This window comes from Lampris incognitus, chromosome 15 (genome assembly GCF_029633865.1).
Source record: "Lampris incognitus isolate fLamInc1 chromosome 15, fLamInc1.hap2, whole genome shotgun sequence".
NCBI classification, from domain to species: Eukaryota; Metazoa; Chordata; class Actinopteri; order Lampriformes; family Lampridae; genus Lampris; species Lampris incognitus.
In genome coordinates, this window is record NC_079225.1 from 26,510,700 (window position 1) to 26,525,997 (window position 15,298).

At 43.7% G+C, this 15,298-nt stretch overlaps 3 protein-coding genes across 3 annotated transcripts; all 3 read right to left on the bottom strand.

The window, feature by feature from the left end:
* Window positions 1-755: 755 nt before the first annotated feature.
* On the bottom strand, window positions 756-3,804 carry LOC130125316 (E3 ubiquitin-protein ligase rnf146-like). The gene is made up of 2 exons (XM_056294865.1): window positions 3,634-3,804; window positions 756-3,065 (listed from the first exon to the last, which is right to left on the bottom strand). The coding sequence occupies exons 1-2, from the start codon at window positions 3,642-3,644 to the stop codon at window positions 1,961-1,963; spliced, it is 1,116 nt and encodes a 371-aa protein (XP_056150840.1). The 5' UTR covers window positions 3,645-3,804; the 3' UTR covers window positions 756-1,960.
* Window positions 3,805-5,484: 1,680 nt separating this feature from the next.
* Window positions 5,485-7,425, bottom strand: LOC130124828 (R-spondin-3-like). The gene is made up of 5 exons (XM_056294176.1): window positions 7,377-7,425; window positions 6,591-6,782; window positions 6,137-6,277; window positions 5,875-6,021; window positions 5,485-5,684 (listed from the first exon to the last, which is right to left on the bottom strand). The coding sequence occupies exons 1-5, from the start codon at window positions 7,423-7,425 to the stop codon at window positions 5,485-5,487; spliced, it is 729 nt and encodes a 242-aa protein (XP_056150151.1).
* Window positions 7,426-13,657: 6,232 nt separating this feature from the next.
* Window positions 13,658-14,783, bottom strand: cenpw (centromere protein W). Its single transcript, XM_056295121.1, has 3 exons — window positions 14,607-14,783; window positions 14,401-14,514; window positions 13,658-13,879 (listed from the first exon to the last, which is right to left on the bottom strand). The coding sequence occupies exons 1-3, from the start codon at window positions 14,697-14,699 to the stop codon at window positions 13,853-13,855; spliced, it is 234 nt and encodes a 77-aa protein (XP_056151096.1). The 5' UTR covers window positions 14,700-14,783; the 3' UTR covers window positions 13,658-13,852.
* Window positions 14,784-15,298: the final 515 nt, after the last annotated feature.

A 15,298-nucleotide genomic window follows, 5' to 3' on the forward strand; every position in this document is an offset into this window, starting at 1 on the left:
ATATTAAGAAAGGATATCTAACTAAACGTCTTGTTTCTCCCACCTCTAGTCTAAGACAGAGCTTGGAGCTTTGGTCTGTGGGTGGGGAATGCTCTGCAAATGGAGGTGGGGGAAATGATGGACGCACAGCTGCCAAAGGAAAAATAGTAATAAAGACTGAATGTTATCTGTATAATATCTGGTTTTTGCTATAAACCTTTTGTATGCAGAATATTAAGTTTCGGCGTCCCTTTCTTTTGATCAGATTTGTACTGAACAATACATATTGAGAACCACTTTATTCTCTACTTTGAAAGGAAACATCAGTTAATGTTAACATCACTGAATACTCTGCATTATTCTCTTGTTCGAGGGACATTTGGACTTGTACACGCAGGCTTAAACACAAATGCAGCCCACTCCCTGAGAGCAGGATCAGCGTTTGACTAAATGTAGTTTCTTCACAAGGGAAAATACCTCAGATTTATTTGGTTAAAGGCCACTCATTTAACCCGAGTTCAGTTTAATTTCAAATGCCCAGAAAACCAGAGGGGCCCAACGTGGGGTCTAACACTGCAAGCTGGGAACCACTTTTGTAGACTTATCACGAATGAGAGAAATCAAATTAGATCAACTTTGAGCGACAGCTCCTCCATGTGGACGTGTGCGGTATAACTACATTAAACATTTTGTAAGGCGTTCAGAATGGTGCCCCCCCCCCAAATCCTTACGACGTTGTTATACAATCCACTCTTGACAATTTCACAAGGCTCCACACAAATATAAACACTTTTAATATTGTGACAAAACACCACAGGAAATACATTGCACGAGGACACGTCTTTTTAAGTCAATCTGATGAGAAACAGACAGTGAGAAGTCGACCGCGTTGGAATAATACCGCCTGAAGCAAACAGAAGAACTCAGTCTGTGTAAGGACAACATGTTCTTCCAAGCATCAGAACACATTAACCCCACTGCTTTGATAGTAGCCCTAATGAGAGTACTTTGACAAGAAATAGAAACCCAAATTTGTCTCTCTATATGTAGGCCAATACTTTCCAGTGGTTCTGCCAGTAATTTTTCCGCACCCAACACCTCTCACAGCAACACAAACACACGTTATTATTAAAACAGACTTTTGCTTTAAGATTAAAATAGAGTGAACGTAATCTGTCCCCACGCGGTCTCTCGTGTACATGCACGCACGCACACGTGCACACATGCTTGCACACACACACACACACACACACACACACACACACACACACACACAAACACACACACACACACACAACAGTAGTCAAAGGTTTTAAACCGTAACTAGGTGCTAACAGACCACTTGGGTTCTTGCAGTTTCAAGGGATCAATCAGTAAAGCAGAAACATTAAACGAGTTGTAGCCCTCTTGTTATTTTGACACATAAAAGGTGCTACCCTTTAGCTTTGCTGTTGCAGCAGGACTCAAAACAGAGAAACCTCACAAAAGGTATTCAGTGAAATTGTCTGTTAGCTCAAACGGTTACATTGAGAGTAAAGAAGGTGGCATGTCTTTTCAGAGCTTTTGGCATCGTACCATGTGGCAAACCAATGTATAAGGCAGCAACAATGATGGCATTTTTCCGAAAATACTAACAAAAAAACAGTGCTTGAACAGTGCCACAAAGCTCTTCACTCTGTCACATGATGAAACACTTATTGCCAGGAGAGACGTGTTTTGACTGTGTGTCATATTGTAGCATGTTGCAGAAAGCATTGCAACTGTACTGCCCAAAATATTACCTCGATGTCTCACCTCCCTTGGGTATTCTGTGCAATATTGCTAGTTGAATTCATGCTTTGACTTAGAAAAATAAAACAGTGGGGAGAGGGGTGTATTAATCATGATTTAGAGAGCTCACGTGCTTTTCACATTTTTTTTTGCCAAACTGATAAGAGCACAATAACAACTTTGCAGAATAGTTACCATTACCCCACCCCAGTCACACCTCAGTCACAGTGCACTGTCCATCAGGGCTACGGGAGCGCATGCTGAGTGCTGAGCTGGAGGGTCCACCTCTTGGGGGCATCCTGTCTACATGGATCTCCCCGAGTTGCCCTCCTGACAGTCTCCGCACATTTCTTCTCTGAGACATCAATGCAGACCCCCCCCTTTCCCAGCCACGAATTTCCTCCTCACTCCCACTGCTGCCTGCTGCATACTCATTTACTTGGCTACCACGCAAAGCTGCCTCTTCCTCCTCTTCTACCTCTTCATCCTCAGGTTGACTAATTAGAAGCTGGGAGAGAGATTCTTCAAGGGATGGGGGTGAGGGATATGGAGGTGTGGTGAGTTGCCCCCCCAGGACTGTTGGAGGTCTAATCGGTGGAATGGAAACCATAATTCCAAAGGACGCAGACTGTGATTGACCAATCATGTCTGCCCCATCGGCTGAGCTCATACGCTCTGTTACTAATGGGGGAATGACTGGTAAAGCAGAGATGGGAGCAGGTTCAGGGTCCAGCCTCAGCCCTGCAACCCCTTTCTTTGGTATACCCACAACATCTCTCTTCATCCTGCGCCTGCGGCTATGCTCGTTTCGACGATACTGCACCATGTTTTCCAAGTCTGCCACGTACAGAAACCCCGCAATTAACATCTCGGCACTCTTCCGGCCCTTGACTAGGGCCTCCTCCAGTTCACGGCTGGTCCTTTCGTCATACTGCCACCAGCCATTGCGTCCTTCATAATACCAGGCATACTCTACATGGGGGCCACCCTCCATCCCTCGTCTGACCCCTGCTGCTGCCGCTTTCAGCTCCTCGGGGGACAGGAGCGTTGGCCGCTCCAGGAAGTCCTCTGGGACTTCCTGTCGACAAAGGGCACAACGCTTGCTGTGCCAGGAGGCACCTTTCACACAAAGAAAACAGAAGACATGGTGGCAGGGCAGGCACACGGGGTGGACACAGCTCTGCAGGCAGATTGCACAATCTGGAACAGGGCTGCAAGAAGCAGAGTCAGTGGTACAAGTGTTTCCTACATCCTCTATCAGTTTAGTGGATGGGTCGGCATTCGGTGAACAGTCCACTTCTCCGCAGCCTGCCATACTGAGGGGAGAAAAATGCACAATGATCATGCAAGTGACGCCAGCAAAACCATTCTCTAATGTACAATCATTCCCCCAAGCTTTCCGAGTCAGCGCTAACAGTCTTGTGATCTGGTGCAGTTACCAGGTGACATGCGGCAATCTGTTGACAACGTAGAGAAGATTTTGCAAATATTGATCGCGTAGAGCACGCTTTCCAAAGTGACCCTTTAACTCAAAACACCAGTCTGAACGGTTGTGAATGTAAGGATCTAAAATCGAATGACTTTCAAGTACCTCGCTATGCTCACTTATAACAAGTTGCACAGAGCAGAGGCCCTGTTTCTGCGGGCTGACACACCCACCCCTGCTAGCCTCAGCTAACGTTGACCTCCTAACCAGCTGATGTTATCGCTAACGTCACATTGTTTGTCTGTAAACTAAAGGGACATTGTATACAGCCGATGTAAAAAGCATGAACCCCTTCATATCTGATTTGAAGATAAGTTAGATGTCAAACTGACGTCATGCGTGTTAACGCAAAAATGTTAGCTAACTTTAGCTAAGGTTAGTCAACCACAACCACTCACCTGAGAGCCATAACACCTTCGTCTGCGTCCCCGGTACTACCATAGACAGCAATGCATAAGACGTTAAGTCCGCATTAATATCTTAAAACTAACAACAAAGTATTAAAACAACATAACAACAAAACAACCAGCTGCGATGGGAACAGAAGAGACCCGGATGCGACATAGTTTTTTTTTCCCCCAATGGCACTGCGGGACCTCTGTCTCTGATTGGTTAAGGGTAGCCAATCAGAGACATGCAAACGCTTCGTCACATGGATAGACCCTCCTCCTCCACGGTCCGCAGACTGGAGTGTATCTGACCACCATCTGAACGGCTCAGCGTCAATCAACATGTTCATAAAGTCTGATGTTATGAACCATCCATCCATCCATTATCTGAACCGCTTATCCTGCTCTCAGGGTCACGGAGATGCTGGAGCCTCTTCCAGCAGTCATTGGGCGACAGGCGGGGAGACACCCTGGACAGGCCGCCAGGCCATCACAGGGCCGACACACACACACACTCACACACACACACTCACACAGGGACAATTTAGTACGGCCAATTCACCTGACTTACACGTCTTTGGACTGTGGGAGGAAACCGGAGCCCCCTGAGGAAACTCACGCAGACACAGGGAGAACATGCAAACCACACAGAGGACGGCCCGGGATGACCCACCAAGGTTAGACTACCCCTGGGGCTCGAGCCCAGGACCTCCCAAAAGCTATTGTGGCGAGAATTCAGGGGGCAGGTGGGAACCGCAGCTGGGTTCCCCGCACCACGGGTGACTGCGCTAACCAGTCAACTAAAGGGTCCCACCCGATTTTATGAACCGATTGGGGGGGGGGGGGCTTTATTCTTTCGAGCAGAAAATAACTCGAATATATTTTCACTCATCCTGGTATTATGGAGAAAACTTTTTGGGAAAAGTTGCGTCATCCATGCATCAGGAGGAGTCCATTATGTTAAGCAAGACAAACAGCAGAATGCCTTTAGTAAATACACTGATGGTTTATTATAACAATGGTACAGATGCATCTGGTATAGACTGCTCTATTACTCGTTTGAATAACTGATGGTTCAAGTTAGTGCATGATTATTAGCAAGAGTGGCAATACTCTAGGCGTAGATATACTGTGTAGATGGATGTCATCTGAGTCCTTCAGTTCGTCCTCCTTCTCTTTTTTTATTGGACGACTGACTGCCTAGAAAGAAACAGAGCAGCAAAGGTTCAAATAAATACACGTGAACACACTGAACAAGTTTAAAGGCCCAGTCTGTGATTTATTTGACCATATGAAATTGAAGTATAGTCACATACTAAACTGAAGAGTTTGAATTATGATGAGAACTGAATTATTAAGAGTTTGAATTGAATTGATTAAACAATGAGCGATTTCTATCTTTCTCAACTGATCACAATTGAAAATATGGGCCTGTTTTACTACGTTGCTTACAAACTTTACGGATGTAAACCATTTTTTTTACAGCATCAGAAAACATTACAAACTTAAATTTAGTTGTGTTTGTGCTTGTATCGAGAGACTTGTCGCTCAGTTTGCGAGTGACAGCAGTTTCCCAGTCCTGTGTTTTATATCTCGGTAGTGGGCCAACCCTTTTGTTTGCATTTGAATTAATGACTGTTCCTTTAAATTTCAGTACAAATAATTTCTACATTTTATGCAGATGTGATCGTCAGGTAACATTTATATGAAGCAAAGGCAGAGTAAAGCATCAAAGTGCAGAGTAAAGTGTAAACAGGCCTGTGTAGATTTTAATTACTGGCCATTTCTACACATATTACATACTGGTATAATATGCAACAACCAAATTATCCTACCACAAATATGGACCTTCCCTGGAATTTACTGTAGCCTGCTTAGTCTTGGTTGCTTTTTGATTAAACATTTCTTTCTCTCTGAGATGTGGGGGCAGGAGTCTCCAAGCAAACTTGGCAATTGCAGGATTTCCCGTGTGCGCGTCACCTTTCCTTTCCGGTAGGCACGGACACTTCCTTTGTGAACACATGGACTCCACTCTCCCCACTCTCCGACCTCACAGTGCACTGCAGACACAAGAGACGGGGAAATACTTCACAGGTGGCAGCAGAGGAGAAAGGGAAGTGGAGCCAAGCTTTCAAAGCAATGATGGAAATACAAATGCTCAACCTTCCATATGGAGATAGTTCTGATGCGGTGGTGTACTTCTCTCACAGCTCAAGCCTGTGTTGGAGGAGGACCCAGAGAATCTCTCACCTTGCGGAGTGCACTCCATAAGCTGTACATCAGGCTCAAATCCCTTTGGGCATGACTGATGGCACTGGCCGTGGAGGAAGTATAGGTCTGCTCTACACCTGTTACAGGTGTTCCTCTTGACACACAACTCACAGTCTACAGGACACTCTGAGAGAGAACAACATGTTTTTGATTTGCGTCCTGACATTTTCCCGTTAAAGACGTGCATGCACAAACACAGTCTAAATGAAATTCTGAGTGAGTTTTTGCTAAGCAGTCTCACCAGTGCACTCTCGCAACGAGGTGTTCGGAGTCAGACCCTCAGGACAGTGCTCTTCACACCTTCCTCGGAACAAGAAGTGGCCAGGATGACAACGTGTGCAGAAATTTTTGTTAAAGCAAGAAGCACAGTCCTCCGTGCACCCTGCAGGACATCAGGAAGGGGCAATGGTTAGGGCAAAATTGCCACATTGTTAGGAAAACCAAAGATGTAGCTTTCTTTGTTTTTGTTTTTTTTTCATCTCCATTGCTTTCATTTTCTCATCATCACTTAGAATTTGACCCTGTAATGGATTAGCAAGCTAGAAAGTGTGTCCAAAAAATGAAAATCAACAGTATACCATCAGTATACCTTATCACACTGTTGCAAGTCCAGGTCTTGGTTCTACACAGTCAGTTCTATTCTATAAAATATGGACATTATTCCAGTACTGCTGCACATGTTCAATGGTACTAACTGGTGCATATGTTGATCGGTGGAGTGCGCATGCCGTAGTGACCGTGTGGACAAGAGGACAGACAAACCCCCCGCTGCCTCATCCCATCCAGTTCCAAGTGAAAGAAGAGTCGTGGCTTACAGGACAGACAGCCATTCAGGGCTGAGCAAGTCACACAACCCGCCTGACACAGCCGAGTTACGACAGAGCTACCTGTGATGGGACAGAGTCACATTAGGATAAATGTGTGTGAGAGAGAGAGAGAGAGAGAGAGAGAGAGAGAGAGAGAGAGAGAGAGAGAGAGAGAGAGAGAGAGAGAGAGAGAGAGAGAGAGAGAGAGAGAGAGAGAGAGAGAGAGAGAGAGAGAGAGAGAGAGAGAGAGAGAGAGAGAGGGAGAGGGGACAACTCCAACAAGACTAAACAAGTTTTTTTTTTTTTTGGTGCTGCTCTTAAGTTTGTCCAGATGAAACAGGGTAAGACACTGGAACTCAGCTAGCATGTGCATAATTTACGGTCCATCCTAAACATCACTGCCAATATTTCATCTCTTGTTTCTTAAGAAATTCTCAGAACGGAGCCAAGCTTTCATATTTATTGTTCTCAGGTGGATATATAGCATTGGAAATCCATGAACCCATTGTTCCTTTACAGCTAAAAAAAAACAAAAAAAAAACAAAAAACACCCTTATTGTCTCCATATGTAGTAGCTGTCTGCTGTTTACTGTCTTTCAGTGCATTCAACAGGTGTCTCATCTACCAACATGCAAAAGACTTGAGATGACAAGTTTTTTTTATTGGTATACTTACGTCTGCCTCGCAGGATCTTTGCTTGATCTTGGGCTTTTATAAGATCCATGAAGTGCAGAATCCAAATCAAAAATGGCACTCGCATTTTTCTTTGGCATTGAACCTTTTTTTTTCTTTATACAAACAACATCATCGTCTTGCTGTGCATCCAAAATTGCATGTGCCGAACAAAATGAAAACCTCTGCAAAGCTCCACAAAATTCATTCCTATGCTGCCCTGTAGAGACTCCAACCTGGGCAATACAGCGGTAGAGAGCAGAGGTAGGCTTAATATTTTCTGGGGTCCAGGTCCCATGTACATTCCATGAGGTCACTCAAGCCGGGAGAATGCCATAAGGAATGCAAACATAAGAGAAACCGTCATATGATAGTTGCAACCATGATCTAATTTAAAGTTTGGGTGTTTGGGTCTGTGGGCTTGTTCGCTCCTCCACACACATCCTCTCTCCCACGCCCTCCCCTCCTCCGTAACCTTCGATATGTTTTCCCGACCCTCCTCTCCATCTATCCTTACTCCATCTGTCTCTCCCTTTTGTGCAGCCACGTGATGACAGCATTATCTTTTTCGAAAGATTTGCACAGTGGAATTCGGCATCTTCGTCCGTGCATTTCCGCCTTTCGTTAGTGATGGACTACAGTGCATATTGGTGGAGCAGATAGTGACCTCTGTGTAGCAGATTGATGGAAGCTGCAGTTTAGTGAACGGTGTAAGTGATTCAGAGACAGTTTGGCAGTTAAGGTCTTTGGTAGCCTTATTGTTTTGCAGAAAGGTGAATGAGAATTTTACCTAAAGTTTAACACCGGTTTGTGCAATATAGCACATTTGATTTTTTAAAATTTGTTTTATTTTCCCTCCTTTTTCTCCCCAATTGTACCTGGCCGATCCGGGGAGGGCTGCAGACTACCACATGCCTCCCCCAATATATGTGGAGTTGCCAGCTGCTTCTTTTCACCTGACAGTGAGGTGTTTCACCAGGGGAACGTAGTACATGGGGGGAGCAAGCTATTCGCCCCAATCCCCCCCCCCCAAAACAGGCATCCCAACCGACCAGAGTAGGCACTAGTGCAGTAACCAGGACACATACCCACATCCGGCTTCCCACCTGCAGACACAGCCAATTGTGTCTGTAGGGATGCCCAACCAAGCTGGAGGTAACACAGGGATTCAAACCGGCGATCCCCATGTTGGTAGACAATGAAATAGACCGCCATGCCACCTGCACACCCAGTACAGTGCATTAGAAGAGTTGCCAACCTAACCTGTGCCATCCAATAGAAATACACCTCGTTTCAGAGCATTACCATGCACTGTAGGAAAGAAGCTAAACGCATATAAGACACAATGGATGGACTCTTCTGTCAGTCTTGAAGAGCATCATAGTGGACAAATGGCAGAGCTTGACTGTGAAAAACTCACTGTGTTACTTAAAGATGAAGAGTTTTATCAAGACATGAGAGAAGTTAATCTGGTGCACAGACCTTCCTTTTTTTGCCATATCTTTAAATCACACGCACGCTGTCTACAGCCTAATGAAAAGAGGTCGAGTGTATGACTATGAATGCGAAATATCTCTCCTCATTTGGTTCCATTTAAACTGGAGGCACATGTGTTTGTGAATCATTTTATCAGACCGCCAACAGTGGTGTTTCAAAGCCTACCAGATTCAGTCAGAATACGTCCGAATACGTCCAAATGACTGAAAAGAAGGCACAAAACCAATTCCCACGTGTCCACAACACTATATATCTAGCTCCAGTGAAGCCGAGCTCGAGTCCGGTATGTTTTCCATTAGGACTTTGCTCAGGGAATGAAAACCAAAGGTTGGAGTTATATGATCACATCCCAACGGGAAAACAGAACCGAGACCTGGAGGTGTCACAGACAATTTGAAATTCCTCATAGAAACACTGATAGGTGGTGAAAGCTTTGGTATTCGGGAGCGAACATTGTTTTGGGTCCCAGCGTGCGTTATCGCCTGTTTTGGGAACTCAGTGGATCCCCGGGTCACTTCTTCAAAACATATTTGGAGCCCTCCAGACTTCTCCACATGCAACTGAGACGTTTTCCCCAGAAATGGCTTTATTCTCAAGTCCATGATGTGTCTAACTTTATACTCTTATCGAGAAGACCCTCTACTATCAAATGAAATCAATTAGTGGAATTTCGTGTTAGTTTGGCACGGGCACATTTCTAACCCTGACCTTCTCTAGACTCACACGACGTTGTGTCGGCTCACAGCGGGGAGATGTGAGGGGAGGTAGCAACACATCCGTATCCGTGTGCTCCTTGTAAAGAATTTTGGGTCAAGTCAGCAGAATAATAGCCCTGCTAAAATGGGCTGTGTCATGTGCATATAGTTCTCATCACAGGCTGCCTGCCTGGAAAAGTGTCAAAAGAAGAATCAGCGGGAGCTTTACACCAGGGGCTCCAGACTGCAGCTGATTTATCTGAGAGAGACGGAGCTGGAAGGGACTAGACTGGCCTAAATTGTCAACAGGTGCTCTGATACACACACACACACACACACACACACACACACACACACACACACACACACACACACACACACACACACACACACACACACACACACACACACACACACACACACAGGTTGAGGCTCCAGGCTAGGCTGCTTCTTTATTTTACTAAAGGTAAGACAGCATGATGTTCTAGTCTCCCTCTGGAACAAGAGACAACAGAGGGAGGAGAAAGATAGAATTACACCTCAACGAGATCTCTGGATGTGTGACCAGCTGTTGCGTAACAATATCATCCATATCCCTACAAAGTTGAATCAGTTCATCTGGACACGTTTATTGACAGAAACGTTTCATCACCCCTCTAACTGACCTCTTCAGTCTCAACTGACTGCAGGTATCCCCACCCCTTATAAACAACACAGTGGCATAACGGCCCAAACCAACGATCGGCCTCATATGCACATTACACAGAGGACTGGGGAATAGTTGCACTCACAGCACTGTAGGGTGGCGACAGTGGCCACTCTTTCAAGGATGAGGATGTGCACATCCTTGATAGGGAAGAACGCTGGTTTGAACGGGGAGTCAAAGAGGCCATCTATGTGAAGAGGGAGCGACCATCCCTGAACCGAGGGGGGGGGGGGCTAAGAGTACATCTGCTGTCGCCAACTTACAATGCTGTGATTGCAACCATTCCTCAATCCTCTGTGAGTAGTACACATGGCCATTCTAGCTCTAGTTAATGGTCACACACATATTTGCATATGAAACTGATCGTTGGTTTGGGTCGTTATGCCACTGTGTTGTTTATAAGGGGTGGGGATACCTGCAGTTAGTGGAGACTGGAGAGGTCACTCAGATGAGGGATGAAACGTTTCTCTCAATAAACGTTGTGTCCAGATGAACCGATTCAACTTTCTGGGATTTCCTTATCTGGATTATTGAGCATGCATCAAGAAATATTATCCATAAAATTTAAAAAGACCTCCAAGAGAGATGTCGGGGGATCAGAGGTCAGAGGGTTGGGGCTCCACAACCCCCCTCCCCGACCAACTGTGAACATAAACACGTTGAGGCTATGCTTGTCGGGCTGCCAGGTCCGATTCTCCAGAAAAATAACCGATTTAGGTGGAGGAAGTCCTCAGAGACCAAGAGATGGGGTGAGAGTGAAAGAGAGAGGGAGAGCAGGAAGTGGAATATAAAGGGGGAAACGAGGAGCAAGTTGGAGAATCAATGTAAACCATATGCTTGAAACTGGTAACTTCTGTTTTGAATGAATAAATGAATGGATCCATGCATAACTAATGTACTTTGCAGCTATGTTAACCTCAAAGTTGTTAGGAAATTGTTTTAGAGTATAGATGAAAAAAGGCAAGACTTTATTCAGTTGTAACAGAACCCGTCCCTTGATACCCGCAAACACACACACACCAAGCGTGCATCACTCTTACATCACGTCATCTTAGATGAAAGTGCAGCCGTTGCAGCTCATACATATAGCTATGTATTCATGGACACGATCTGATCATGCAACACTGGCCAAGGCTCTGCACAGACCTTGACCAAACTTCCCCTCGTTCCAAACTGTTCAAAATCTCTCCCAAACAAATATTCCGGCCAAATGCTCACTTGAAACATCTTGATCTTTTGTATTTGAACAACGCTGCCAGTTTTACTTTTTGATCGGATAGATAATTCTCATTTGTGATCACTGTAAAAACAGGCCACAATAAGCCCTTTTTGTCAGCATCCTGGAGGACCTGCTGTCTAGGTTCTATTGGCGCAGATGAAACTAACACGCAAAGATATATTTCAGGAAATAATGGATGCTTGACCAATCAAACCCAGGGAATTTCCCCCCCGGATGACATTACTCTTAAGTTGAATGTTTTGAGATAAAGGACCCTATAGTGATAAGGAATGAGAGGGATAGCATCTCGACATGTGGATAACCTACATAGCGTGAAGAAGCGAGGAATTTGGGAGGAGACTGAGCGCTGGTGAACGAGCCACAGAGCATTCAGCTCTAAGCATGAACCGTGACCAATTACAGGCCTGAGAGATGGGAGGTGGATAACTTTGAACAGTGCTCTGGTGGAGTAGCTTGCTTTGTGATAGTACGAACATGGACACCAAAGCACATCTTTAAAAACAATTTATAGTCTTAGAAAGTACCATATACGCAAGCACTTGTGCATTATATTAAAAAGGTATCAGACCTTTAGATTGCCCAAAATTGTTCTCATATGGTTGTTTGTGATTGATAGCTTCAAAATTGTTTTGTTTTTCTGATCATTACACAGTCCAGCCTTGCAGGTGGAGCATGTGCAACAAAGGACTGCTGGCGGTGGCTGTTGTTTTTGCTCTGTCTTCTCTTCTAGCAATCAAATGAGTCCTCCTCAAACAGTCCCGCGGTGAGGTATTGCAATGGGTAGTTGTATAGTGAGGTCAGGTATAGGGTCATAATCCAGAGATTTTAATAAACTGTTCTATAAACTTATCTCTGGTCACATTTGACGGAAGGATTTAAGATTTGAATTATTACATCAATGGTGTCTGCACAAGTCTACTTGAATTTTGTCCTCAAATAGAAGAGCTGTGGATACATAGCATGTTTGCTGACATCTGCCATTTTTGAACACCCTCAATGGATATTGTTTTCTGTTATCGTTACAGAGTCAGGGGAGACTGTGAGTGCAAGTAAAGACTTTTGGAGGGCATGGCATCAAACAACAAGAAAAACAAGTTCACCAGCCCAGATCAGGTGTTTTTTAATGCAGAAATTTGGGGAGTGACCAGGAGGTATGAGTCATTTACTTTGTTTCTATTAGTACCATTCAGCAGCCACTACTGATATTTACTGGTCAAATTATGCTTTAGGAAAGCCCAAATGCACATTTGCACCACATAGCACCTTTGATAACCTCTTCAGTCAGTTTAGATTGAAGAGATGAGTGATGAAACGCATATGTCAATAAACGTTGCATCCAGATGAACTGATTCAACCTTCTTTGATTTTCTTACCTGGCTTATTGAGCATGCATCAAGACCTCAGGCTGTTTTATTAGTGTATACTATGAGCAAGGTAGAGGGGAAAAATTAGGCCTTTAGAAGAAATTCTCTTCTTTATATGGTCTCTGTGGTCATTTGCTTTACAGCTTTGTTAACACTTTATGAAGAATTTGTAGGTAAACATTTGAAAATTAACAAATGAGTATCATGACCTGCCACCATTTATGGATGCCCATTGAAATCCATCACACAAAGCCACCAAAACGTTTTTAGTGCGATAATCAGGTACTTTGATAATAGCCAGTATGACGACACCTATATAGGGTTCCCTTTTGGTAATGAAAAAGAGATCCACTCATTTCTACACATTATCTGTAATGGATTGTTATTAAGTTATTATAACCGTCTGTTCCAAATACACACACAAAACCAACGTCCCCTGAAATTAGTGTGCATTTCCCCCCAAGAATATTCATTATTGTTGGGTAGGATATTTCACTGATAGGAGTGCTGGGTATCATTGCCCTGTCTGTCTCTATTTCTTACAGAGACCCTATTATTAACCATAACTATTACTACACGTCATAATATCTGTAGCTTATAGTGGTTGTAAGTTTGTTACATTATTTGTGATTCTTGCACTATTTTAGTCTGCACAATACAATTTCTCTAAGGGGACTAATCAAGCTTATCTTCAGAAAAAAAGTTGGAAATAAACACTGGGAATATTAGGGATACGTGACCACCTGCAAATTACCAAAGTACAGCCACTCACAACAGGATTCAAAACAAAATTTAATAAAGGATGATGTACTATACAAGAAGGAAGGTGCTGGCAAAATATGTACAATGTAAAATACACAAACAGTTAAAGCAACAATTCAGAAAGAGAAATTATGTTACGTAACATTAATGCTATTGATGTAGTTGTCACATAGTGACCATGGGGATGCTGTTCTTCCATGATCCTTATTCTGGTGTCAGCCTCTTGCTTTTCTCAGCATTCTCTATAAATGGGCGAAAAGACCAACTTCAACTTCTTTCATTAAATATTAGTTTTTCAGACTAACATGATTATTAACGACTGCCTTTCTATCAAGACATAAAAGGTAAATACATTTAAATTTAGAGAATAAGGTCGATCCACAACACGATATTTTCATAAATGACAATTATGTAGTACATTTTAGAACTTTGTCAGTGCTTCTGAATTGACATACCTACAAAGGTAATGCTTGCTAAATTACCAAAAATGACCCCTTTACTTGTCTCCAATACAAAAAAAAAAATGCAATCTCTTTAATTTGAATATTAACCTTGGTAACTTTTTTACGGTAATGCTCTGGCCCTTGGTAAGTCTCAGGGTACTTAATGTACTTTCAAAGCCATCGGGAGAGGCTAAAGAATTATATGCTGGGTTGGTTATTAGAGGGAAGGTTAAAAAAAAAGAAGAATGTGTAATGCATACTAACTTTACACAGGCAAGGTGCTTGGAACTACAGATCATTGAACTTCACCTAATACCCACCTCAGCGACTTTAACCACGTGGTGTGCTCTGATGGTTGCAGATTTGTCCTCAAACGCTCTCATTCTTGCTTCCTCTGCAACACTATTTAAGAACATCCGCACTGCCAGTTCAACCTGGGAGAAGGGACAGTAGTTGAGTTTTTAGTTAACCGTTGCTGTCATTGTCCCACTTTCAATGGAAATCTTCCGACTCCTACGTTACCTACCATTGCGTCCGTCGCGATCTTCAGTTTAAGATTACGCTTCAGTTTTGGTTTAATCATAGCGTTCAAAGTACTTCTTGGCGCTTTTTTCATCATAATAGCAATATTAAAAAAACGTTTTATACTAAAGTTAAGAGGGAACTTCAACGCGATAGCTTTATTTACATGTCAAAAAGACCGCGTCGCCTAACTATCGGCGCAGAAAAATGACGCCAAATGTTTTTGAAAATAGCGTAGATACGCTTATGCCTCTGATTGGCTAACCTTTATCCTCAGGCGAAGACTAACCAATCAGATGCATAGTAGGGCGGGTCTTCGCGAAATCCGTAGCGACACATTCACCAACCTAGCTCAGAGAGAGGCTCCGCCCCATTCCTCCACTCAACCAATAGTGTTTGTCGCCGGCTTGACGGTCGCTCGTCTCACAACACAATTATGCAATGAACAAGAGGAAAAAGTTAAGTTTAGAGTAAGGGTTAAGGTGGAAGTTAAGATTTGGGTTAGAGTTATGATTTAGCTGGTTAATTGTGGCCCTAAAAAAATAATAATTGTGACCCTCCGTCATGGAAATAGCACAAATGTCATTGGTTGAAAGCGCATGGGGACACGTCTGTCCAAATTAGATTGGTGAATTACTGACAAGCATAATATCGGATAAGTGACTATTTTGGTGCCACCACTATACGGCTTATTGC